Raw genomic sequence first — 27,809 nt, 5'->3', positions numbered from 1 at the left:
GTCATTTAAACTTTATGTGTCTTAATTTCCTCCTTAGTGTAAATGTGATAATCATATATACTGCATCAGTTTTTGGAAGGTTAAGTGAGATGATGTATGGGGGAAAAACCTTCTATTTTGACGAGCACCCAGTAGGCCTTCTGGAAAGAGTAGAGCCCTGTTCTCTTTCACCTGAGCACCTTGGACCAGGCTCCTTCCTCATGGGAGACCTTAAGTTTACTCTCCTGAGAGCTAAACCTTGGCCAATAATCATGAGCTAAGTAAGACACTGATATGAGCCCTCAAAGCCTCAGTAAAAATCAAACTCAACCTCATTCTAAGGTTGCCTGCCATAGTAACTAACTGACACCAACGTTCCCGAACCCCCCTTCATTTCTGCTTAGACAGCCTGTCCAGGATGCTGAATAGCACCAATAACACAGCAGAGAGTCTGGCTGTTGTGGAATACAATGACATAATCCCCAACTTTTTCCACTATTCCCCACCTTCAGCCCTCTCTCCATTTCCTCCACCTCTTCTTTCCCTACTTTCTACCTTTCTCTCCCGCCCCCTGCCTCTTCTTTCTGTTCCCAAGTAAATCAAATCTTGGACATGGCCATCAGTTCTCATAATACTATTTACATCTTTATGCCTCATTTGCATCTCATTATAATGAGTTGGGTTATCCAGAGCTTCACCTCTTGGCTCTCCTTCTGGAACTGTGATTCCATTATTTTATAACACACCTTTGGATCTTCTTTCCATCTGGCTATTGTGTGTAACCACAGATGCCATAGGTCCTTCCTAGTCTCCTTATAGTCCCAGCTTTTTTTTTTCTAGAACTATCTGGTTTACTCACAGTTCCTGTAAATACCTTTCCCTATTCACATGGCCAAAGAGAAATATGTACCTATACTTTATGAGTAGATGGATGCTGGATGGAAAAAAAAAAAAGAACTCTGGCATACATCTTTCTAGGAATACAGGGCTATACTTTACAGGCAGAAATATAGTTAACAGAGGAAACATAACACACATATATGTCAGTGCTCCATTTGAGTTTTAAAAAAATGAGGGTCATGGGTATTTGGAGAAAGGTGTTTCTAGTGAGAGGTGCTACAGGAGAAAGATGAGAAAGTATGCCTGCTGTTGTGGGAAATAAGAGAAAATTTGTGAGTTAAATGTGAAGATATACTAGAACAGTGAACTTCAACCTTGAATATTTGCATCAAAATGAAAGAGGATTGGGCATTATTTTTAAAATAGTTTCTATCATATATTTTATTACAAAACAAAAATATTTTGATAGAAACATTAGACAACGCTGATAATCAGAAAGGAAAAAGAAACTATCCGTCATCTATTTAACACTGATAATGCTTTGTAAATGTTTTCTGATGTTTTCCAGTATTTTCGCTTATCACAAACACCTGTCCATGTAATGAAATATTCTTCTCATGTTTATGGCTTTGTAGTCTTGTATCATGTGAAAAGTTCATAATACAAGTTTCTAAGCGTCTGTCCTGTACACCTTCCCCCCTCTATGGATGTGTCCTTGTGCACATGACCTCCTACATAGTGCTACAAGGGCTCAGACTGGCCATGTCTTGACCCAGCTCCTTTTAGAGATTATTTGCTGATTGTCTACCTCTGTTTATTGTATTTCTTTGTGAATGCTATTCTGATTTATGTGTGTATTCTTGAATATTTCAATACTAATTTGGACAGCAAATTCAGAGCAAAAACAGGGAAATTATATGTAAGAGTCACGGCAGGGGCTGCAACATCCTGTATAATCTAACCTGTGATATGTAAGGAAACCTATTTGAGAAAATATACTGAGCCTGATAAGACTTCCATAGATTCGTTTAATCAATCATGGTAGTCCTGTTATAAAGACTCAACTACATTTTTTGGAGGAAGAATAGGTTATAGTTAGAGAATACTAATTTAGGTATTGAACCTGTATTGGTCCATTTCTCACAATAACACCTTGAATAGTTTACACTGTTATCCTATTTTGCAAAAGACTTAAACTCACACACAGAGAGGGTAGGAGTAGCCTGAGGCTGAACAGCGGAAAGGGTAAAGCTGAGAAAGAAACGCAAGCTGTCTGCTTAGAGCCTGCACTCATCCTCAACCACTACTATGGGAATGCCTACATACAAGTGCCTTTCCAGTTCATTTCAATTTAGGTAACTCCCAATACCATAAAAGAGTTTTTACACTATAGGATATTGTGAGGATTTTCACAAGGCAATTCACACGTAAAATACAATCAACAGTGTGGAACTGCAAACTACTCTTCCAGAAATGTACTTGCTCGTATTTCAAGGAGTGAAATCACTGAAAGCTAATTTAGAGTTTTGGCTTTGAGAAGATATATTTTGAACTGTATTATAAAATATAAACCAGAAAGGCAGTTAGGTTGTATTTTAATTATTAAAAATGACATGGAGTATACAAATGCCCCTATAATAATTGAATTTGAAATTTGTAACAGACCCATCCTCTCTCAAGGCACCTGAATTCTTCTTGGGAATGAAACAGATGCTGTCTGTTGAAAAGCAGTGTAGGATAGTGGTTGAGAGCACGGCTTTGGATTCAGACTGCCTGGGTACACTAACCCACTAAACATGCAATCATGGGCAAAATTCTTAACTTCACTTTCTCTTCTGTAAAATGGAGTCATAACAATCCCTTTTTCACAGGAGAGTTTTGAAGATTAAATGAAAAATTCATATAAACCATATGGCAACATTACCTTTCATATATAATGTCAAATAAAGGTTAGCTAACAAAATTGCTATTAGTAATTGTTACTGGGTTTCACACTGTTTCTAGACATGTGTAATCCTAGCCAATTTCTGCTTGCCAAAACACATCCCTCCAGGAGGAGTTCATCCAAAATCATTGCTGAATCTGAAGTCCAAATAGAGATCACTCCTTTCCCAGCTTAAATCCTCTTCATCCTTAGAAATTCTTAACTGTATTCCAGGGTTTCCACCCCCCTTTAATAGTAAAACATAAGATGTATACAAAAATTTTTGAAAATATGTTCTGGCCTGTGTTTATATTTATGAATGGCTTTTATTCTTCAGGTCAGCTTCTGGAAGCTGCTGAGCATTATGAAGCATTCCATCAATTGACGGAAGGGCGGATATGGAAGGATGAGACAGGCCGCTTTCTCAGCTTGTTGGCCTGTGAGAGTCTCCTGAGGACTTACAAATTACTCTCAGACAAAATGCTGGAAAATAAAGAATACAAACAGGCCATCAGAATTCTAATAAAAGCTTCTGAAATAGCCAAAGAAGGTGGGTGGAAAAGCACACTCTCACATTGCTTCCTTTAATGGGCAGACACTGCTTCTCCCAAGAGTGAAGTAAAAATCCTCAAGTGTTTGGGTGATTATTTCCTATGAAATGCAAAGACAAATGCCATCAATATACTTTCAAATTTCACTGTAAAACAGAGGTGCCTTCGTGCTGACAACAAGAAATCCATTAATTTCTTGAAAGCTCTATCTCCAAAATTACAACCCTCTGGGAGTAGTGTTATAAAACAATGAACCTGTAATGAGAAGGTAAGGTCATTTGCAAAAGTTAAGGGCGTGTGTGTGTGTGTGTGTGTGTGTGTGTGTGTGTTTTAGGTTGTATATTTTTTTCCGCTCTGAGAGATTTTTATTGTAAATTCCCTGTAGTCAGATCATTGGGAAGATAATGACAAATATTTAGTTAGAAGTAACAGGAAAATAGAACTCTGATATGTTTTGAATCCATGCCTGTCAAAAGGTGGCCTTTGCACTGGCAGCATCAGCATCACTAGAAGCTCCTAAGTAAAGCAGAATCTCAGGCTCCACCCCAGACCTACTGCCTCAGAATCTGCAGGTTAGCAAGTTCCCCTGGCGATTCATATGCACACCTGCAACAGTAAAAACGCTTTCATGAGAGCTGATCGTATCCTTAATATGGTGTATCATGTGTATATCATTTGTATATGTATATAAAATATAAAAAAAATTTGGAGCATATATTCCTAAGTTTTTACTTGGTGAAATGCAAAGATATTTTATTACCACAATTTATCAATAGAGTAGACTTTTCATGAAGGAGAAAAAGAAGCTCTGTGCTTTCCAGTGTATTAGCTCAAGGATATGTTTAATTGATTGGGTTATGGTTTATTTGGAGTAAATAGGCCTGAATTTCTGGTTGTGATTTTAGTTTTCTAAAAGAGTAAAAGTAAACATCTTATCTTATTCTGTTACTTCTTTTTAATGATATTATAATATTCATAGGAGATCACCCTCGTTGCAAGATGTATCACATTGAATGAACTGCTTTTGAGTGACTGGTGATCTAGTACCTTCCCCAAAGGGGTAAACACTGACATAAATAGTTAGCTCTTAGATCAATTTCAGCAGCTAACTTTAGTCACATGAAAAGTTATGTGGAATCTCAATGTAGAGTAATGTATCAATCAGGAAAAGGTATTTTGCTTTAGGTTCACAATTGCTAAATGTAAGATAGTTTACGAAGGAAGGAAGGAAGGCTCCAAGGGTCTGTTTGCCCAGTCAGAGCCTTCCAGGCAGTCTTCCTTTTAAAAGCATCTCTTACTTTTCAAAGGACAAATAAGGAGAACAGGAGAAATCTTATGCTGTAATAATTTTTTAAATATCTTTTAAAACTGATAAATATTTGCCCCCATATTTCTTGTATGACAAAGTATATAGGTTTAAGGGATCACATAGTATCTTTACAAGAGCTCTGACAACTGAATGTTCTGGGACAAAGCATTTCTTCTTGCAATCATGTCCTACTTTGGTTAAGGAGCTTGATGCAGCAAACTGATGATTGCCTGCCTAAGGCACGCCTTCCACATTGGTTTACATAATATTTAAGGAATACCGACATCCACTAGGGGCTAGCTCCTTTACTAGGGCACCTTGGTATAATGCGCAAGGATAGCACTGGCCATGCTGTGGTTTCATAATTCTATGATTCTATTATTTTCGTATTTCAGTCATTCATTGGCCTTTAGTACATCACAGAGTTGTGCAACCATAAACACTACCCCATACTCACTAGATGTCACTCCTCATACTGTACTTTCCCTCTCCCCTAGCAACCATTAAAGCTACCTTGTGGATTTAACTATTCTGGAAAGTTCATATAAATGGAATCATAACAGTGCATATCCTTTATGTCCAGCTACTTTCACTTAGCATAATGTTTTCTTGGTTCATCCATCTTGTAGCATATATTACTACTACGTTCCTTTTTATGGCTGAAAAATATTTCATTGTATGGTGATGTCATATTTTCTTTATCCATTCATCAATTGGTGAACATTTATGTTGTTCCCACCTTTTGTCAATTATAAATAATGCTCCTATGAACCTTTGTGTACACATTTTTCATTCTTTTGTCCCTAGACCTAGAAATGGAATTTCTGGGTCATAGGATTACTCAATATTTAACTTAAAGACGAGATGACATAGAATTTTCCAAAGTAGCTGTCCCATTTTACATTCCTACCAGCAATGTGTAAGGGTTTCAATTTATCCACTTTCTCACCAGTGCTTATTTCTGTCCTTTTTTTAAATTTCTGTCCTTCTTTTTGTTTATAGCCATATTAGTAGGTGTAAAATGGTATCTCACTGTGGATTTAATTTGCATTTCCCTGTTAGCTAATGATGTTGAGCATCATTTTGTGGGCTTACAGGCCATTTGCATATCTTCTCTGTAGAAGTATCTATTCATATTCTTTGCCCATTTTCAATTGGGTTGTTGTTTTATTATTGAATTAAGTATTCTTTATATATTCCAGATGCAAGTCCTTCATCAGATATATGATTTGAAAATAATGTGTTTTCTTTGCACGTTCTGATATCCATTGAAGCACAAGTTTTTAATTTTGATGAAGTCCAAAATAATCTATTTTTTTATTTTATTGTTTGTGTTTTTAGTATCACAACTAAGAAGGCTGCCACAAATCCAAGGTCATGAAGATTTGCTCCTACATTTTATTAAGAATTGTATAATTTTAACTCCTATGTTTAGGTCTATAATCTATTTAAGTGTGTGTGTGAAGGGGGATATGAGGAGGGTCCAAATTCATGTTTTCCATGTGGGTATCTAGTTGTCCCAGTGCTCTTTGTTGTATACACTATTCTTTTCCAATAGTTTTAGGACCCTTGTCAAAAATTAATTGTCCATAAATGTGAGGGTTGTTTCTAGACTCTCAAGTCTGTTGTGATCTATGTATTTGTCCTTATTCCGCTACTACATATTCTTGATTCTTGTATTTGTGTAGTAAGTTTTGAAATTAGTAAATGAGAGTCTTCCAATATTTTTCAAGATTGCTTTGGCTACTCAGCATCACTTGCACTTCCACATGAATTTTAAGATTAGTTGGCCCATTTCTGCAAAAAGGACAGCTGGAATTTTCATAGGGATTGAACTGAAACTGTCAAGCAATTGGGAGAATACTGCTATCTTAACACTATGACTTCCAATCCATGAATATGGGTTAACCATCCATTTATTACATATTCCATTTCTCTCAATAATGTTTTGTAGTTTTTAGTGTACACAACTTGGCCCTCTGTCAAATTTATTTGTAATGTTTGATTTTTTCTGATGCTATGAGAAATGGATTTTTTTCTTTCATTTTCAGATTGTTCATTGCTTGGAGGTAAAAATAAAATTAACTTTTGTTTATTGATTTTGTATCCTGCTAAACTTGTATATTAGCCTTAATGGTTTTTTATGTATTCTTCAGGATTTTTCCATATAGAATATTATGTTATCTGCAAGTATAGCTTTACCTCTTCCTTTCTGATCTTGATGCTGAAGGGTTATAGAATATACCACCCCAACAACCACTTTGGCATAAGGAGAATTTTGAGCTAAAATCACTTGAAAAATAAGAGATACAACAAGGGCATGTAATCTCCCTGTTTCCTCCTGAAAACAGGAGATAAAAGTTGTTGTGAAAGATGCCCTTCCTGTACCACAAGAAAAGAAACATTCTTCTGTGAGGAGAATTCTGTACAAACAGACTTTGTTAAAATAATCGTTATTTGCCTTTAGCTTGCCTCCATTGCTTGGTTGCTTTTCCACAATTGCCTCTCTTTGTTCAACCCAATGTTAAAGCATGTAGATTTTGCAATTTCTTTGGTTCTTCTTTCCTTATGAAGGCTCCCATGTCACCTAAAAATTATGTACATTTGTGTGTTTTTTCTCCTATTAATCTGTTTTATGTCAATCTAATTCTCAGGCCCAGCCAAAAAACCTTAGAGGTCAATGTTTGCCTCCTTTACAATGCCTATCATATTTCTTGACTAATTGCTCTGGCTCAAATTTCCAGCGTAGTGTTACATGGAATTGGTTCCAGGATACATCTTAGTCTTCCTGCTGATCTTAGGGTGAAAGCTCTTGGTCTTTTGCCATAAGAATGATATCAGCTGTGGGTTTTTTGTAGATACTCCTTAGTGTTATTAAGTTCCCTTCTAAGTTTATTGAAGATTTTTATCATGAAAAAGGATTGCATTTTGTCAAATGTTTTTTCTGCATCTATTAAGATGAACATTTAGTTTTTATCCTTCCTATTAATATAGCATAGTACTTTGATGATTTGCATATGTTGAACCAATCTTGCATTCTTGGGATGAATCCCATTTGATCATGGAATATAATCCTTTTTATATGTTGCTGGATTCACTTTGTTAATATTTTGTCGAGGCTGTTTGTGTCTATATTCATGAAGGATTGGTTTGTAGCTTCCTTATGATGTCTTTATCTGGTTTGATGTCAAAATAATACTGGCTTCATAGAATTATTTGGGAAGTGTTTTCTCCCAATTTTTGGAAGAGTTTGTGAAAAATTGGTATTGATTATTCTTTAAATATTTGGTAGAATTCACCAGGGAGGTCCTCTGGGCCTGGGATTTTCTATGTGGAAAATAGTTTGACCACTAATTCAATTTCTTTACTTGTGCATTTATTCTGATTTTCTATTTCTTCTGGGGGCAATTTCATTAGTTTACACCTTTCTAGCAATTTGCCTATTTCATCTGGCTTATCTAATTTGTTGATGTGCAGTTGTTCATAATATTCCCTTATAATCCTTTTTACTTTCTCTAAGGTCTATGGTGATCCCTATTTCATTCCTGATTTAAGTAATTTGAGACATCTCTCCTTTTTTTTCCTGTTCAGTCTAGCTTAAAGGTTTGTCAATTTTGTTGACCTTTTCAATGAAACAATTTTTTAAAATTTTCTCTATTGTTTTTCTACATTTCATTTATTTCCACTCTAGTCTTTATTATTTTCTTCCTTCTGTTTGCTTTGGGTTTAGTTAGTTCTTCTTTTTCTAGTTTTAGAAGGTGAAAAGATGACCCTTATTTTTTTAAAATAGACATATATAGCTATACATATCCCTTTAGCTATACATGTCCTGCTTTAGCTGGATCCCATAAGTTTTGGGTTGTTATATTGTTTGTTTTCATTCATTTCAAAGTATTTTCCAGTTTACCTTCTGAGTTCTTCTTTGACCCACTGGTTATTTAGAACTGTGTTTAATTTCCACATACTTGTGAATCTCCCCTATGTTTTGTTATCTATTTCTAATTTCATTCTCTTGTGAATACCAACTTCTCAGTTGGATCTACTACCCTGACAACTGTCCTTAATATTGAAACCTGCTTTTTCCTCCTTACCCCCGCTTAGCACCCTCAATTTCCCTTACCTTGCTGTATTATTTTCTCCCAGAATACTTATCACCATACAATTTACCACATAGTTTATTATGCTTATTATGTATTTTGTATCTCTTTATGTCCCTTCCTTCTAAAATGTAAGCTCTCCAACGACAGAAAATGTTTCTGGTTAATTTACTGGTGATTCCTAACCCTGGGAAATGAACAAGGGGTAGTGGAAAAGGAGGTGGGCAGGGAGTTGGGGTGACTGGGTGATGGACACTGAGGGGGGCAATTGGTGGGATGATCACTGGGCGTTAGGCTATGTGTTGGCAAATTGAACTCCAATTTTAAAAAAATTTTTTTAATTTACTGGTGTATTCCAAATGCTTAGAGCTGTGCCTGACACAGAATAGGTCTTCAATAAATATTCAGTGAATAAATGAATTAGTGAATATATGTTAGCCAAATAACAATGGAAGTTTAAAGACATGTTTTAATGAAACATTTGAGTTACTCCCAAACACATTGTCTCTATCCATTAGAGACAATGACCCCCTCTTTAGATTCTCTGTGGGTATACCAGTGTAAGAATGGACGATTAGATCTTGAAAATAAAACAGTATTTCCTTTAATATGAATGATTATTGAATCATTAAAGTCAATACTAATTTAACTCACCAAATAAACTATACAATAATATAAACAGTATTTTGCCCTTTTTTCCTTTGGTATATGTGTCATTCAACTTCAATAATGCTGACATTTTCCTCCATTATTTTATGCTTTCACTTTGTCTTAATTTTGTGTCAGTTAGTAAGCAGGAAAAGTTCTTGTGCTTAAATCCTATTTTATGGCTAATATTTAGTGTGACTCAACTGTTTAAATTAGCTGCCTCAAAATCTATCAACAAGGGTCGATTTTTCTGTTCTTTGCTCGGCTGCCCTTTGGTTGTAAATGGTGATATTATATCAGCACATGCCACTGTTGGTACTTTAACACAGTTACAACATTTAATAGAGCAAGTACAAATTATGAATAATCAATGTTTAATTATCTAAGAGGCAACTTCCCCCCATAACCTCTCCCTCTTACCCTGTCCTTTCCTTGCCTAGTTCCATCCTTATCCTCAGCACTTATAAACCTATAGCAGAGAAAAAGTTAAGGCCCAGACAAACTGTAAGAGTTAAAATTCCCTAGACTGGATCATTGGCACCATCAACTCCACTGAAGTGAGATCTTGAGGGTGTAATTCTCTGCAATCAGTGAAATTGCTTGAGAATAATAATAATATTGTCACTGGCACTTGCCATCCCATTTTCTTGTAGTCTTTCAGTTGAGCCATTGCTTCACAAGTGGTAATTCAGTAAGTGGTGAGAATGAATCCAGTATGGAGAATCCTTACCTCCTGCTGAAACCCATCATGGTTGGAATACAGAGTTCAGAAATCTAAAGTTGTACCCTAACTCCTGGGTAATACAAATGCTGGCAGGTGCCCCTTTAGATTTCTACAACTTTCTATTGTTTTAAAAAGCAAAAATTCCGCTTGTTATAATATGTTAGTTTCTTTAATGCCATGGCAATTTTTCTACATTTTCAACTTTAGGAAGTGACAAGAAGATGGAAGGAGAAGCTTCCTATTACTTGGGCTTAGCACACCTAGCTGCTGGAGAGTATGAAACAGCATTAACAGTAAGTTGAAGAAAGCTTTCAATCGTTGGAGTTTTTAATTTTTACTATTGTATTAATTCTACTTTATTATATTTTTTATAAAACCAATAGAAATTGATTGGCCTCTACCTTTATATAGAGACTAAAGCAGAATAGCAGTTCTAGAAGCAGAAAAAAATATTTTTATTGCTTTAGTAGGCAATATATAATCAATTACCATGAAGTGCTTTAAAGAATATATGGAAGTTAAATATATGGAGTAATGTGACCCTCTACACTCACTCCCATACCTTTGAGGATAAGAGGATATGGATTTAAATGATTGCAAAAAGTAAATAGTAAAAAAAAGAAAGAAAGAAAAACAACCAATTACAGTAAACTTATTATTTGGGAAATTTTGCTTAGAAAATACTGTGGTTATTAAATAGTCAAGTAAATTGCATTGCTATGGACCTTTGTGGCAGGAGGCAGCAAAGATGCAGGGCACTGGTAGTTCCAATCTGAGAATTACTCTGCTTCATGATAAAAATCAGTGTTTGCCTATTTTATGACCAGAGTTCATATGTTTGGCTAAAAAACAGAAAAATGTCAAAAGCCATCTTTTCTGTACTATAACAGAATTCATTTTTTTCTTTCATTTTTCTCTTACTTGTAATATATTTACTTTCAATATATTTCAAGTGTAGCTTCCTATTTCATTTCACATATATCTCTTGTAATAATTTTATCTGATATACAGTATTGGCTTTATCTTTAGCTTTGAGGATTTCTGATTTGCTGTTTTGGATACTTGTGCCAAGTAGGATTCTTATATTTGGGCTAGATATTTTTCTCTGTCACCCTTAAAATTGGGTCATTGTGGGAAACTTAGATTACTATAGATGGCTCTTTGGTTTAATACTTTTTGGTCAATGACATATATTCAGCAATGCTGTGTTCCAAGGAACACAGAAGCCAGCACTCTTTAGGAGCTAATTTAATGAGAGTGGCCATAATATAACTTGAGAACATAACTGTAATTCAAAGCAGGGTGAATGGATTTTCTGAGTCCAGAGGTAAGAGTGGTTGATTCCAAGATCAGGAAGGTTGCACGGAGAGCTTTTGAGGAACAGGATTTCTACAGACAGAAAGTGTGGGAGCCAAGGATGATAGAACATTAGACACACACATATACACACACACACTCAACATGAACATACTCAGTATGTTTGGGAAGCAATGAATTGTCAGGTGAAGTATGAAATCAAGATGGAAAATTAGGTGAAAACTAGCTTATAAATTGTCTATCTTTCCCCTTTTCTCTAATTGGCAATACAAACACATGGCTGAATAAATTCAGACAATATAATAGAGTTTACATTGAAAAAGACATTTTCCCTTCATCTTGGTACTCAGTCACACACAGTTTTTTTCTCAAAGGCAAATGCAATTACAAGTAAAATATTAATATATATATATATATATAAGTATATATACATATATGTTCTTTTGTTGTTTACAAAACTGTAGCATTTTATATGTAGTGTTCTATGTCTTGAGTTAACTTCTTCTACACTAATGCATATAGACATGCCTCATTTTTTTTAAAGATTTTATTTATTTATTCATGAGAGACACAGAGAGAGAGGCACAGACACAGACAGAGGGAGAGGCAGGCTCTCCACAGGGAACCTGTTGAGGGACTCCATCCCAGGATCCCGGGATCATACCCTGAGCCAAAGGCAGACGCTTAATCACTGAGCCACCCAGGCGCCCCAGACATGCCTCATTTTAAAGAGCCACATGATGTCCCATGTTATAGTTGTACCATAATGGATTTAACCAGCTCCTGTTGGAGGGCATTTAGGTTATTTCCAATTAGGTTTTATTACAAAAGGTGTATCAGTGAACAACTTTGTGCCAAAGCGAGAGGTGATCTACAGAATAAATTCCTAGTGGTAGAAATGCTGGGTCAGAGAAGAGATGAATTACATTTTTTTCTCTAAGCTTCCCTTTAAAGAAGCTTCATCAGTTTATATTCCTACAACAATAAATGAAGGTGCCTGCTTCCTTTGGACATTAGGCACATATGTGTAATATGTGTTGTGAATATTTTTCCAGACCATTGGTTTTTTATCTTATTTATGAAATTTTTCCATGCTAAATATCCATGACCAAATTTATTGATCTCTTTTTGCATGACTTCTGGACATTCTTAGAAAGACTGTCCTCATTCCAAAATTATTATTTAATTTTATAGAGGGTTGGAGGGTCTTATATGCTTTGTTGAGGAGTGTGAAACTCATATGTTAAGCAATGTGGGATTTTTAATGATTTTTGATGAGGCTGGTGACATGATCACATTGATGTATTCACAACTCTTTATTAACCACCTTCTATAGGGCCACCTGGGTGACTCAGTGGTTGCAACATCTGCCTTTGGTTCAGTGTATGATTCTGGGGGCCTGGGATTGAGTCCCACATCAGGATCCCCACAGGGAGCCTGCTTCTCCCTCTGCTTATGTCTCTGCCTCTCTGTGTCTCTCATGAATCAATAAATAAAATCTTTTCTTTAAAAAAAAATCACCTTATATATGACAGACATCATGCCAGGCACTGGATCTGGTCTATAATTTTAGAAGATAATACTACTGGTATAATCTAGTAATGAACGATTGAAGAAACAATATTTGGCATCTAAGGAACAAATTTCTTGAAACTGTTACTCCTTTCAGAAAAGTATTGAAATTGTTTTTCTGAAAGTATGGAAACTATAAGCCAAATATGAACATGTTCGTATTAGCCATATGACCTTGGACAAGTCCTTTAAACTCTCTAAGCCTCAATTGCCTCATCTATCCAAGGGAGCTAATAACTATACTTACTGTTTTAGAGTGTAGTGAATTGAATGGTGGCCCCAAACATCCACTTCCTAATCCCTGGGACCTGTGATTGTTACCTTATTTGAGAAAAGAGTCTTTGAAGATGTACTTAAGTCAAGGACCTTGAGATGAGACAGTCACCTTAGATTCTCTGGGTGGGCTTTAAATCCAATGACAAGGGGCCTTGTAAGAAAAAGGCAGAAGGAAATTTGAAACAGGCCAAGGACAAGAAGACACATACACACAGAGGAGACAGCCATGTGAAGAAGGTGCAGAGATTGGAGTCATGCTGCCACAAGTTAAGGAATGCTTAGAGCCACCAAAAGCTGAAAGAGGCAGGAAGGATCTTCCCCCAGAGCTTTTGGAAGGAACACAGCTCTGCTGACACCTTGATTTTAGACTTCTAGCCTTCAAAACTATGAAAGAATCAATGTCTTTTATTTTAAGCAATTTAGTTTGTGGTAATTTGTTATATCAGTCCTAGGAAGCTAATACATAGGGTCATTAGGAGAGACCATTGATACAGTTCTAAAGGAGTACCTGCCTTGTATAATATAAACCTTTGGTATTTGTTAGATTTTATTATTTTTACTCTAACCTAAATCTCTGGACTTCAGTGATAGTAGAGAAGATGGAGGGAAGTAGTTCAGAAGTTATGAAAGACTTGGTAATAGAATAAGTATGGAAAGGGAGAGACACATGGGTGCCCAAATGGGCCCTAGGTTCCTGGCTGTGGAACTGGATGGATGCTGGTGTCATTTACTGAGCTAGGAAATGCTAACAGATATCCAGGCATGGGGAGAAATGGGGAGTTCATGCTTGAATGTGCTGAATTTGAAGAATCTTGGAGTTATCCAGAGAGAGATCAAATAGTGGTATATGTAGGTCTACAGCTCAAGAAGAAGTCTAAATGGGAGATATTATACACATTTGATACTGTATAAATATGCAAGTCTTTGGCATATTGAAACTGTGGAGTGGAGATTTCCTAAAGAGCATTGATAATGATGAATGAAAAAGGCCTAGGGCCAAGCTGGGGTATCCAAGGAGGTAGGAAGAAAACCAGAAATAGATGATCGCATACAAGCCAAGGAAACCAGGCATGTCTAAAAGACAGAAATATGCAAATACCTTCTGCCTCCTGGCCCAGGGCCAGGAATGGGTTGGAATGAGAGAGCTCCTGACAGAGTTCCTGTCAGAACTCAAGCACTTCCCCAGTACCTTGATTAGAGTGAGGGTTAGTTATTCTCCTCATTTAATTCTCCAGCTGGGGCGAGGGGCGGGGGGGGGGGGGGGGGTGCTTGGGCACCGCAGCAGGCCAGATTCCAGGCCTGGGGCTCGCTGCTACAGTCAAGAGTAGCCTTTGCAGGTGGCAAGAGCAAGAGACTGTCTTCGGAGCCCAGGTCTCGCTTGTGATAGAAAATTGTTGTCTTTTTGGAACAAGGCTCACCCAGAACTGAGGATTTACGGGAGCTAAGCTTGAAGTTTGGTCCAAGTCCAAGGGCAACGCTGCAGGACGTTGAAGGATCTGTTGTCAGATTTGCATGCAGGATGCGAGAGCACAGTAGAGAAGGCATCAGGTCCATAGGATATGACAGGAGGCAGGGAACAGGTACGAGAAAACACCAAGGGATGAGAAGCTGGAGTTGGAGTGTGACCGGGATGCAGAATGGACATGAGCAGTTATACCTGATTGGGGGCATGGAGGTCTCTAGCTCAGACTGATTTTAGAGGGCAGCCTGTTTTTGCTGTTGTGCTGTTCGGAATGAAACCGATTTCCACAAAACCTGACATCTTGCTTTGATTTCTGATTGAAGGGCATGGCATGTCTTTTCCTTCTCTCTAGTACCTAACTTTAACCACTTTCCATGCTTCCTTTCCAAAGATAAACGGACTAAAACCCACAGCAGGACAGAGCACTCCTTATTCAGTGAATATATTATAAAAAATTACATGATCAATAAATAGGATTGATTCCTCGATTGATTGATGAGATATCTGCCCAGTTATCTAATCACGAAATAAGCATCTAACATACAATTTTTTTCTTTTTTTATTTAAAGATTATTTATTTATTTGTTCATGAGAGAGAGGCAGAGACACAGGCAGAGGGAGAAGCCATCTCCATACAGAGAGCCCAATATGGGACTCGAAGCCCTGAGCCAAAGACAGACTTTCAACCACTGAGCCACTCAGGTGCCCCCCTCCCCAAATTTTTCTTTTGAAAGAAAGGAAAATATCCTACCTACCTCCCCACCCTGTGCTGTATGATCAACACTGTCTTCATCTGTTTTAAGGCATTGGTGGTATTGCTGTCACAGCGTAGCTGTACAGAGGGGCAAGAATGCCCTGAAACCAGCTTGGTCGTGTTGGAGCCAGCCTGAGACAGCTAACAGTTCACTTCAGCATTTCCCTTCTCTTTCACAATCAGTCTTTAATTCTTGGCTTCAAGTCCATATACTCTCTTTATTCTCTCCTTTGTGTTTTAAGCTGATCATCTGGAATATTTCCAAATTTTTAGTGCCTTGCTCTACATTCAACCTCTTTCTCTTAAAAATTTCTTCCTTTCAATAATGTTCATCTGTTACAGATGTTTACACGATTTGTATTTGTTCAAAGAAACTTGCCTTAGAGAAACCTGTCACTAGTAAATATTATTGGTTAATAGTTCTGATGATCTGACACAAGGGATTTTGAAATTTTGGTACTGGATCTTAATTAAAGAGCTTTAATTTATTAATAGATGATTCATATGTAATCCTAGAGTATGTTGACAAGCGTATGAAGTTTGGTCACCCATTCCTTGCCGATAAAGCAGTGTTTATTAGATGATACAATAGGGTTAAACTAAGACCAAATAACGGATTGATTTAGGGCTGATATCCCTGCAAGTGAGGAAAGGGGGTTTGGGGAAGAGAAGTGATAGTTACCCTAACAAGCCTATGCATGAAGTCAAAGAGACCCTGACACTTAAAGGTGAGAGAATGCTACCTGCATTTGGCAGGTGCTAAGAAAAGAAATAGTAATCCCCTTTGGCCATCAATTTAGACTTGCACATGTCACAAGTAGGGTAAATTCTGAATTTTAGATGGTAAATGTATCTTATGAAGTCCTAAAGTTTCCAAGGTAAAAATATTTTACTGAAAGTCATATTCAAGGCTTTTGCAAAGTTGGACCCATTTCCACAGTCAGATACTGCAACCATAAGTTAATTCAAGAAAAGGGAAGGACCTTCTTTAGCACTGTGTTTTTCTGCATGAATTTTCTTCATCTCTGAATATTCTGTTCCACTTAATAATTGTAGGAACACCAACTTTAACAATTCTCAGTACATTGAGTGAGTTATTTGCTTCTTAATATTTACCAATAATGTAGCCTATCAAAAATTATACTATGAAAGCAAAATTTGTCATATTGATACTTCATTTGCTTTTATAGTTCAAGATTCATCACATGTACTATTATTTAATTATTCCATATATAAAACAGTAGCCATCTTTATTTTTGCATACTTGTCAGCATCTTTATAATAGCCTAGAATGCTTCTAACATTGGTGTTAGCTTATATATATGGTTAATCTAAATCTCTAGCTATCAGCATCCCATAGAAAAACACAAATAAATAATGTATCAGAAAAAAATAGTTACACTAATATTCTAGCAACTCCTGGTTTGTTGATAAACATTCACAATAAAGGTTATGGATATATTTGTGAAATGATACATTCTAGGGTTTTGCTAGGTAATTGTAACTAAATTGTATTTATTCTTTCAACTCAATATATACAAACAAAGGGAAAGCCATTATATATCAGAAGGCATTTTTAACAAAGAATGAATTCTTTGATTTATAATGTTTAGCTGGCAAAAGTTTGGTGGGAGATAATTCTTGCAGTTTCCATTTAGTCCTTTCTCTATTTAGTTTATTACCTTCTGCCTTAAAAGTCACCCCATCCTTGATAGTGGAGGTTTTTGATTCAAATGACAATCTAGCTGACATACAGATACCTTGGCAGATTCCAGAATAACATACATCAAACGAGTTTCCCTTTTGGTCACTTTTTTAAGTGAAGACTTTTATCTACCACCGAAACTGTTGTGTAACTCAAATAAGTTTTAGTTCCTCATAGTTTAATCTCAGTATGGTATCATATTAAAAGAAAAAAATCCAGCCAGCTAAAAGAAAAGTAATTTCAATTTCTACTTACTTGTCCTCAAAGAACAGTAAAAGAGATAAAATTCTTAACTCTCAGCAACATTGCTTTTTAAGATCCTCTCTCCTTCCATTTAAGAAGATTTTCAAGTTTTCTGTCTCTAGGTTTTCTGAAGCCTGTACCTTCATGTCACTCTCTAAACCTAAAGTTCCTACCTGTATTCCACTGGCTCATGGCTCACCACTCCTCTCCCTCTTATCCCTTTTCTCTCCCTGATGAAGGAATGGTGGCTCTTTGCGGCAGGTTCATTTATAATCCCCTCCCACCCCAAATTATAACTCTGATCTGCATGATAAAACCCAGGAGGGGTGGGGCTGGCTTGGGGGAAGAAAGGAAGAAATACCAAATCAGACAAGCCAGAATGAATAGACTGGAAAACAGTTAACAGTTAACATAGAATAACTATGGGTTAACATAGAATAACTAAGGGCGGCAGGGGGTGGGGGGTGGGGGGTGGTTAATAGTTAACCTTGCCTTAATTATTTTTTATTCTCTTGCACTACATGTGACAGATTCTTGAACACTACATGTCATTAAAAAAGAAATGAAAGAAAAAATAATAAAAGGCGAAAGAGGAAAAGAAAGTAAAGAAGCCAAGGCAAGGGAAAGATCAAGAAAGAGGCTATCCTAAAATCTTTGAAAAGGGCAGGGGGGTTGGGGGCACCTGGGTGGCTCAGTGGTTGAGCATCTGTCTTTCTCTCAGGGCGTGATCCTGGGGTCCTGGGATTGACTCCCTCAAAGGGCTCCCTGCAGGAAGTCTGCTTCTCCCTCTGCCTGTGTCTCTGCCTCTCTGTGTCTCTCATGAATACATAAATAAAACCTTAAAAAAAAGAGAGAGAGAGAGAGAGAGAGAAGAACGAGGCTATCATTCAGGTCCTTTGCATTATTCCAAATATTCCAACTCTGCCAAGTTCTGTACATGTGCAGTATATGAAGATATGATGCATTTTTCCACTGGATTGTACCTACTAATGTATGTGGGCTGAATGGGTTTGTCTGTAACAGCATTTGCTCTTGTGCCATCTGCACTTTTGCCCTTTCCTGTCTGATTCCAGCTCCATGTAAAGGACTGTTTGGAGCCAGTTTAATATGCTTACCATGATACTCTCTGGTGAGAGTTACCTGGGATGGATACAAATGCTCACATCTGCTACCAAATCTTTGACTAGTAAAACTTTGCATAAAGTGAAGGCGATAAATAGCATTTCTTGAATAATGACCTCCCAACAGTCTTCTTAAAGTATATTGAACAACTCTTTGAAGTGTGAGGGCAGCAAAATGGTTAAGATGGTGGGCTATAAAATCAGGTTAATGGAGGCTCAAATCCCAGGTTTGCTGCTCCCTCATCATGTGACATTGCACAAGTGACTTAAGCTTTCGAAGCATTCGTTTCTTCACTTATAAAATGGGAATACTACGACCCTCATCTCAGCACAGCTTTATGATTGGTAAGAAAACATGTGTAAAATTTGTGGTATAGGATGGAACATAGAGAGAACCCTAATTATTATATCACCATTAATATGCATAACAGACTTATTTTCCAAAGTGCTAGACAGTCAAACATCTATAAAATCACTATTTTGGAGTATTGCTCTGGGCCTCGGTATTCCTAAACCAATAGTTAATAGTTAACATAGAATAAAGTGTTAAATGTGTAGGTGAACATCTCCATCAAAGACATTGAAGTAGGAGTTTATTTAGGAGATAGATTACATGATAAAGAGAGCACCTTTATATAATACAGTTCAAATGTATATAGCAATAGCTCTAATCGTTCAGTGGTCAAATATTTGAGCTGACAGTAGGTTTTGATGTACAATCTTTATATGGGAGGTAACTATGGTATGGAAAAAGCCTACGGGACTCTAGCACATGGGCTTGAAGACCTGGAACTTAGTTCTGTGTACCACATACTAGCTCTTGACCCTAGTTTGGTCACTTAACTTCTTGGAGGCTCAGTTTCATGCATAAAATAAGGATGACAATGGCAGCTTCACTTTCTCTTTGTGAAGATCAAATGGAAAAAAATGTATGTTTACACATTAGACTAGAAACAGTTTTCAAATGTAAGATACTATTATTACCACAGGCTATGATATAATTAGCACTGAGTAATGATAGCAATGATTCTCTGGTAGGTAACATTTACTGAGTATCTACTCCAGGTTCTGCTTTCCACTTAGTTTTCAACTGTAATTTACTAAATTTATCACATGTAAATTTCAAAGTTCTTAAATTCATCTTTGTACCAGCCCCTATTTTTATAATGGAAATGTAACACACCGACATTGGATAGAAAACTTTTTCCTATTAATTTGCCAATAACTTTTCTATGAGTGAAAAAAATGGGATTTATCCAGGAAAAAAAGGAATTTGGGTAATTTCTTTATTTAAAGCTCAGAGCTATTCACTGCCCATTAAATAGAAGTTGTCTTTACTTGCCAATTAGAAATCATTACCTAAAATTGACGCTTCTGTTCTTGTGTAATGGCCTGGGTATCTGAGGAGAGCTCAGATGCTGGCACAGAGGAAATCATGGCCTCCTTTCCCCAGAGGACCATGGGTTATTATACAAAACATGCAGACAATTCTGCTTGCAGCCAGTTTGCCTCCTGGTACTGTGTAGTTCATCACCAGCTTCTGAAGCATGCTAAAGAGGGCTCGCCACTCAGCTTGAGGTGATTCAGGTGTAAGCTCAGGGGTCTCAGCAGTCATTTTCCTGCTTTACATCAGAGTTCTCATCCGCTTTATCCTTTTGTCCCATGACCCACCTCAGGCAGTCTCCTTCTTGGGAATCTAAAAGGAGCAGCTGTTACAGTTCCCATTTCCCCCAATAGTTGCCACACAGATCTCCAGTTTAGCATCGTACCCCGTCTATGCGCACCCCCACCAGTACACGAATCACACTTCCTTTTCATTCCATTCGTTCTGTTAATAGAGAAAGATTCAAAATATCCATTATCTGACAAGCAAAAGAAAAGTGATAGGATTAGAAACACCAATAGAAGGAAATAGTAGTATTTTCTAATTAAAAAAAGATTTCCAAACCGTATCAAATTATATTACTCAAAATTTTTATAAGCAATAATTTAAGGCATGTATGTATAAGCATGTATGTATTTATAAGCAATAAATTGAGGCATGGAAGCATGTATTCCATATCTGATCTTATTTAATACCATTTGAACATGAGCCTTACTTGGAAAACAGCACATTAAGTAGTTCATGAAAAATATGTTTTAATAATTTGGAGATTATGCTAATGTAAAATGTTTTACTGATAATTTTGCTACTGTTATCTTTGTATTTAAAGTCATGACCTTCCAAAAAAAAAAAGTCATGACCTTCCTAAAACACTAAAGCAGATAACCTTTCAGTAATAATTTAAATTTTTGTAGGAAAGATTGTTTGCAGACTAGTAAATTGAATTTTTAAAGAAGTTTCTCATTAATGGAGAGTTGGACTCTCTTTAAACATTTTTCCTATTTAATTTCCTATTTAATTTTCCTAATGGTTTATTCCTTTACAATGTTACAGCTTAGGAAAATGGCATGTGTGTTTTTTTCTTCTTTTTAAATGATGAATACATTAAGGTATTTGTCATATAGATTATAGTATTTGTCATTTAAATGACAAATGCATTATAGGAAAATCAGAATACTCAAGAAAGAAATGAAAATCTGATTTTTTTAAACACAAATCTGTAAGCAAAAATTTAGTCATAGACTCATATGGAAAGGAAGAAATGTTTTATATCAAGAAAGAAAGTTCATGCCCTCAATTAATATAAAAACTGATTTTCGAGTCATAAAATGTATTGTTTGAGTGTTTGTTTGTTTTTGAAATGTGAAACTTGGCTGTGGATCCCCTTGAGATGCAGAACACCACATTAGCCAAAACTTCATGGTGATGTTCATTATTCATTATAAAAGAAGAGTACTGCTAGAGTAGCTCTTTCCAAAGCTGAAATGTTTGTTTCCAGTCATTCACATCTTAAGAAATAGTACAAAAGTTTCTGATACTCATTTTGTGAGAAAATGAAGAGAAGGATAATTATTGTTTGGTTCATTCTAAAGAGGATGAACTTCTAAACTCCAAAAATTGAGTACTCTAATCAACTATGCTGAACAGTGACATATGGAACATAATGTATGTATACTCTTTAAAGTTCAAGGCCTAGCATATGAAAATGTTCTCTGGAGCAATAAAGCAACCTGCATAGTTCATCATAAGACTAATTGTATGACAGACCTAGAGGCAATGGCACAGCTGTTAGCACACGTTGATCCAGTGGCCGCAAAAGAAGAGGCATCACACCTGCAAGAACCCAAAGATGATTATAGGATTAGGTGTGTTAGACAATAGTGTAGGTCTAAGTCATTATACATTGAGCCAAATTATAGTTTTCCCTCTGTGACATGGAAGGGGTAACTTCGTAAGGAAAACGAAGTATAATTCAACATCTAAAACATATATAGTAATCTCAAACATATCTGTAGGATAGACAATTACTTGATCTTCAGTTAACCTATATTGACTTTAGAAATTATTCATTATAAGTAGCACCCAATAAAAATAACATATACTAGACTTTCAAAATAACATTAACTCCATACTCCCAATATTCAGTCCAAATACTTAAGAAATAGTTTTATCTAGCAATTTCAACTTTCTCCTCAATAAAATATTTGCTAATTAGTTAACTAGCTAATTAGTTAACTAATAAAATGGTCTTGTTTAAAGTTGTCTCCACTTTTCCCATGAATGTCTTCTGTTAACCCTCTTTTTTTTTTTTTTTTTTTTTTAAATGGTAATGATCATGGCCAGGGATAGAGAAAGAGATGGAAGATAACAGAGAAACTAACCAATCTACAAAATAACATTCAATTCCTGAATAATCAAGAATTGATTGTTTAGATGTGTGTAATGGCTTTTGTTTGTATTTCAAGGGAGAAGGTTAATTTTCTTTAACATAAAATCACAACTTAGAAGCAAAAAATTAAAAAGTCAAGTAGTATTGAAGGTGAAAGTTGGCAAGGATGTGAGCCCCAAGAACTGTGGTTACAAGTGGAAACTGATAGGGGCATCTGGGTGACTCAGTGGATGAACATCTGCCTTTGGCTCAGGTCGTGATCCTGGGGTCCAGGATCAAGTCCTACATCGGGCTCCCTGCAGGAAGCCTGCTTCTCCCTCTGCCTATGTCTCTGCTTCTCTCTGTGTGTGTCTCATGAATAGATAAATAAAATCTTTTAAAAAAAAAAAGTGAAAGCTGATATGGAGAGTGCCAGGGTGGGTGAGAATTCGGGAGCTGAATTCAGGCCAACCCCTCTCCTTAGACAATCTCCAGGAACACATGGTCAGAGGCCTATAAGAGGAAAAAGGATAAGAGTGGAGAGGTTACAGCTCACTTAGTATTAAAAAAATTCAAACAATTGTTTTATGGCTAGAAAATCAGTTTTTATATAATTTAGGCCACAAACTTTCTTTCTTGATATAAAACATCTTTTCTTTTCCATGTGACTGAATCAACATATAATTAACATATACTGAGTGATGAAGGAAAAACTTTAATAAAAACAAGAGTAAAAAAGAATAAGTAATAAAAAAATAAAAAACAAAAACAATTGAGGGGCCATGCACAGATGAATAAAAGTGCATCCTGCTGTGAGAAGAACAGCTAACCAGTTTCAAAACAAATAACATAAAGTAACTTGGCTACAGAATACCTTTGATTGCAGGGAATGTGCCTTATGGTTCTTGGTGAAATATACATTTTCAAAATTTTTCTTCAAACTCACAAAGTTTCTGCAAAAAGCATGGGCCACAATAGGTGAACATTTTGTGTCATGAGACTAACCATCCTGATGTTTTTTGATTTGAGTTTCCCCAGTAGTAGACTCTGAGACATGGATTTGAACATAGATGCTTTATTTAGGAGAGGTTCTGCTAGCAGGGGAGTCAGGCAAAAGAAGGAAGCCATGGAAGGTGTGTTGCCACTATGGGGAAATGGAGCTCAGTCTTGCTAGAACACTCTGGGAAACAGTATAGCTAGGAACAGATCAGCTATCCTATTAGAGGGACAAAGGGACTGGTGCATTTATTCCTCATTTCTTATCCGTCATTGGTTGAGAGCAGCTTCTAGGGATACTAAGTGAAGGTTCCAGTTGGCCATAGACCAGCCACTGGACAGGAAGTTCCAGGGCCTGGCATTGGCAGCCTTTGCTGCAGAGATTATGGGATGGACAAAGACATTGCTGACTACAGCTGTGCAAATCACTTGACTTCTAAGCTTCCTTTCCACACCTGTAGAATAAGCAGGATAAAGTTGCTGTTGGGACTAAATGAGATAAAATAGTAATGTGTTTGGCACTTAGTAAGCATTCAATAAATGGTAGCTTTGTTCTTTTCGAAAAAGGTACACTTTTTGCATGACTCAAGGATTACTCATTTCAGAATTCATCTGCAGGAAATTATTATTAATATATGCAAATATTTAGGTATAATATTGTTTGTAGAGTTATTAATAGATACAAAGATTTGGCTTCAACTTGTATGTACAATGTATATAGGAAGATACTAGAAACACCAAATTGTTTTCAGTGGTTATCTGTGGGAGCTAGAATAATGGATGACTTTAATTTTCTATTTTGGGGAGAATGATGGATCTGTGTTCCCCAAATTTTTTATAATTAACATATACTGATTTTGTAATAAGGAAAAAGTAGACTACTATTTCTTTCCATTCCCTTAAAAATTTAAAGACTTTAATGAATGTTTTCAGTAGGTTGTATATAGACTGTTTATAATAAAAACCTTCAGCATGGGCTTAATCATACCAGTCAGTCATTTCAGCAGCTCGTCTCAACTAAAACACCAAAGAAAGTTATTAAAAGCTTAACAGGTATTAAAGGGCGTTTAAAGACAATCTGATAACATAAAAAAATGATCATATTAATTAGAAAGCAAAAACAATGGGATCCCTGGGTGGCGCAGTGGTTTAGCACCTGCCTTTGGCCCAGGGCGCGATCCTGGAGACCCGGGATCAAATCCCATATCGGGCTCCCAGTGCATGGAGCCTGCTTCTCCCTCTGCCTTTGTCTCTGCCTCTCTCTCTCTCTCTGTGTGTGTGACTATCATAAATAAATAAAATTTTTTAAAAAAAGAAAGCAAAAACAATAAAATGGGGAGAAAAATACAGCCCTAGGGTTTTTGGTATCACGAGTAAATCTGGTCAAAATCCATATGAGCAAGAAATGATAATAACTGTGTTAATGAAGGACCCTTCTTTGTTTTAAACTTCTCTTTGGTACACATTGTTGAATAATACGTCTGGGCAATTTCTTTATGCTCAAGTAGTTTCTTACCATGCTGCAAGACTGCATTGTCCACTGGAAAAATAGACACCCAACACATACTTGTGCCATACTTTTAATAGGAACCAAGACCTAGAAAAGCAACAGGGAAGCTTCTTCTCATTTGGAGATTGAGGTGATGACATTTGAATTGAACCTTTCAAGATAAATGGTAGCTGCCACCTCAATGGAGAAGAAGCAGCATGAGTTAAGGCCCAGGAGGGCAGAAAATGCATTCTGGTCACCCTGGACTATCGGTGTTGAGGGACTGAGGCTGAGGATGGAAGTTGGAAGGACAGGGTGGTAGGATAAGATCCTCAAAGGCCTAAGTAAGGCAGGAATGTGTTTTAGAAGACAGCCAGGCAGTTGTGTGTAGGACAAACTGAAAAGAGAAAGTAGAGAAAGGAAGACCAATTTAAGGACTCCCCTGAACTCAGGTGGTGGTGGCATAGCTCATAATGGACACATTGAAAGAAATTTTACAATGTATTCTGGCTGAGTAGATCAAAGTACAGAGACAGGATGGAGACAGAGATGAATTTGAAACTTTTTGTTCAGTAATGCAAGGTGGGATAGTAGTGTTAAAGGAGATAGTCACAGAGGGAGAAGCAGCTAGGCAGAAGAATTTTTAATAGCAATTTGGAGGACAAGTATTGTCTTCACCTTCCCAGAACATTGCACCATTCCCTCTTTCAACTTTCTGCTGGCTATGGTCTTGTCTCTAACCTTGGGGTTACAGATCTCACCACCACCACTTATCCCTAAGAAGCAAATCTCTAGGAGAGGATCTCTAAACAAGCTCAGCCAATCAGATTGCTTATCTAATAAGTTTGTTTTGTTTTGTTTTTAAAATGGGAGCCACCTGAGTGGCTCAGTGGTTAAGCATCTGCCTTTGGCTCAGGGTGTGATCCCAGCGTCCTGGGATTGAGTCCCACATCAGGCTCCCCACAGGGAGCCTGCTTCTCCCTCTGCCTGTGTCTTTGCCTCTCTCTGTGTCCCTCATGAATAAATAGATCTTTTTTAAAAATAAAATAAATAAAATGGGAGCCAGTCTTCCTTGGTGAGGAGTTAGCCTGGATGTTTCCAGAGCCTTGGAAGGTGGTGGCTAAGAGAATAAGGCTAACACAGAGAGAGAAATGAAGATGAGAAATGGAGAGTGCAATTCCTAGTGGCATTTGAGCCCCTAGTTTCCCATTTTGCTTAAATTAGATTGGGGTGGTTTCTGTCCCATGAAATCAAATGAGACCTAACTAATAGAATAGCATCATCACGAAGGCCAGTAACAACTAGCGTACCTTTGTATGCAATGGATCTATAACTCTACCTAACCTTATTATTTACACGGTTTACCTCATTTAGTACTCACACAAACCCTGACAGGCAGATCTTATAAGTATTTTCTATTTACTTTTACTCCCATTTCACACATGAACAAGGCTAAGACTTAGATTAAATGGCTTGTTCAGGGTCACAAAGCTAGCAAATGCAGAACCAAGGCTGGAGCCACACTCCTAGGAGCTAATGCTGCTGGAACTGCTGGAGTTATCAGTAAGATATTTTTATTTTTTTAATTATTTATTTGAGAGAGAGAGCACAAGCAGGGCAGGGGCAGAGGAGAGAGAGAGAGAATCTCAAGCAGACTCAGCACTGAGCACAGAGCCTGACACAGGCTCCATCTCACCACCCTGAGATCATGACCTGAGCCAAGATCAGGAGTTGAATGCTTAAGTGACTGAGCCACTCAGGGGCCCTAATAAGATGTTTTTAAACTCATTTGTTAAGTCTCATCACAAATCACATATATCCATTTTTAATAACATTCTCATCTGTTCCATTTAATGAATTCTACTGGTTGGTGTAAGTAATATTTTCTTATTCTTGTCCCATAGCGATTATTACTGAATGACAGTTGAACCCATCTGCTGCCAGGCCAGGTCAGAATAGGCACAGTGTTTGGGGACACATGAACTAGGAGTGGCAAGTGGCAGCAGGCTAGGTATGACCCACTGCTTTGTGGCTTCTCTAGAGAAAAAGATGTCAGGAATCCTCACCTCGAATTTCCATTTCCCATCTCTCTCTTACCTTCCATTGGCATAGATAATGGGGTACCATGGATTCTTCACTGATCATGACTTAACCATAGAGTTGAATTTGCCTTGTTTTCTCTAGATGTTTTGTTGACAATAAAATATCTATCATCACTAGAGATAATACATCTGTAAGGAGAAAAAGTAATATAATTCTTTTAAAGGCAGTATGTTCAACATATTTTTCCTACAACCCTGAATCTCTTTTTGCTACTGATGCAAATTTGCCATCTACTAGCAACTCAGCAAATGTAAGGGAAAGATGATAATCCTATTTGTCAGATTTTCAGCTGAAATATTTGGTAGGGCAGACTGTTTATAATTTTGTATAAAATCAAATAGGAGGAGAGAGATAGGGTCATTCTGGTAAATTTCCATGCTCTCTGTTACCATCTTAACCATTATGATAGTATGATGTCATGATTAAGAACACAGCCCCTAGAATCACATCACCTAACTCAAAAGCCTGGCCCTGCCACTACTAATCCTGTGACATTAGGTGGGTTACTTCACCTCTCTTGTGCCTCCTTTTCCTCACCTGCAACATGAAGATTACACTAACAACTAAGTCATAGAATAGTTGGAAGGATTAAATGGGTTAGCATGCAAAAAGTCCTTAGAACTATGTCTGCCATCCTGTTCTCCCTCAACAAATGCTGGTGAATATTACAGACTAATAGAAGTATGATTTGCTGTGCTTGTACAAGGATTATGCTACTCCTGCTGCCATCACTGACTTATCAGATCATACACAAATCTGTTAGCATCCTGCTTTGTAAAATGAAGATGATATTTATTAATCTAGCCTGTTGATGAAAATTCCAATGGAATAGTAAAAAGATAATGGTTTATTGGTCTTTATTATTATACTGCAAATGATTTAACTATACATTTTTCCTAAATTTAATTAAACATATTCATTTTCCCTATGAGCTTATATTAGCTTAC

At 36.8% G+C, this 27,809-nt stretch overlaps 1 protein-coding gene and 1 long non-coding RNA gene across 7 annotated transcripts in view; one reads left to right on the top strand and one right to left on the bottom strand.

The window, feature by feature from the left end:
* The window catches only part of TTC29 (tetratricopeptide repeat domain 29), a 237,006-nt gene that overhangs the window by 79,958 nt on the left and 129,239 nt on the right, over nucleotides 1–27,809 (top strand). For all 5 annotated transcript variants that reach the window (XM_077846272.1, XM_077846273.1, XM_077846274.1 and 2 more), the window contains exons 7-8: nucleotides 3,081–3,293; nucleotides 10,280–10,365. In XM_077846272.1, coding sequence (XP_077702398.1) covers nucleotides 3,081–3,293; nucleotides 10,280–10,365 — 299 coding nt within the window. The remainder of the gene's footprint in view (nucleotides 1–3,080; nucleotides 3,294–10,279; nucleotides 10,366–27,809) is intronic.
* Nucleotides 19,761–27,235, bottom strand: LOC144282508 (uncharacterized). 2 transcript variants are annotated; one of them, XR_013350965.1, is made up of 3 exons: nucleotides 26,857–27,235; nucleotides 21,674–21,739; nucleotides 19,761–20,350 (listed from the first exon to the last, which is right to left on the bottom strand). It is a non-coding gene; the product is annotated as an uncharacterized LOC144282508 (long non-coding RNA). The 2 variants fall into 2 exon arrangements; XR_013350964.1 differs by having other exon boundaries at nucleotides 19,761–20,218.

The sequence above is a fragment of the Canis aureus genome, chromosome 13 (assembly GCF_053574225.1).
Source record: "Canis aureus isolate CA01 chromosome 13, VMU_Caureus_v.1.0, whole genome shotgun sequence".
Lineage (NCBI taxonomy): Eukaryota > Metazoa > Chordata > Mammalia > Carnivora > Canidae > Canis > Canis aureus.
This window is presented reverse-complemented; position numbering and strand designations above follow the sequence as displayed.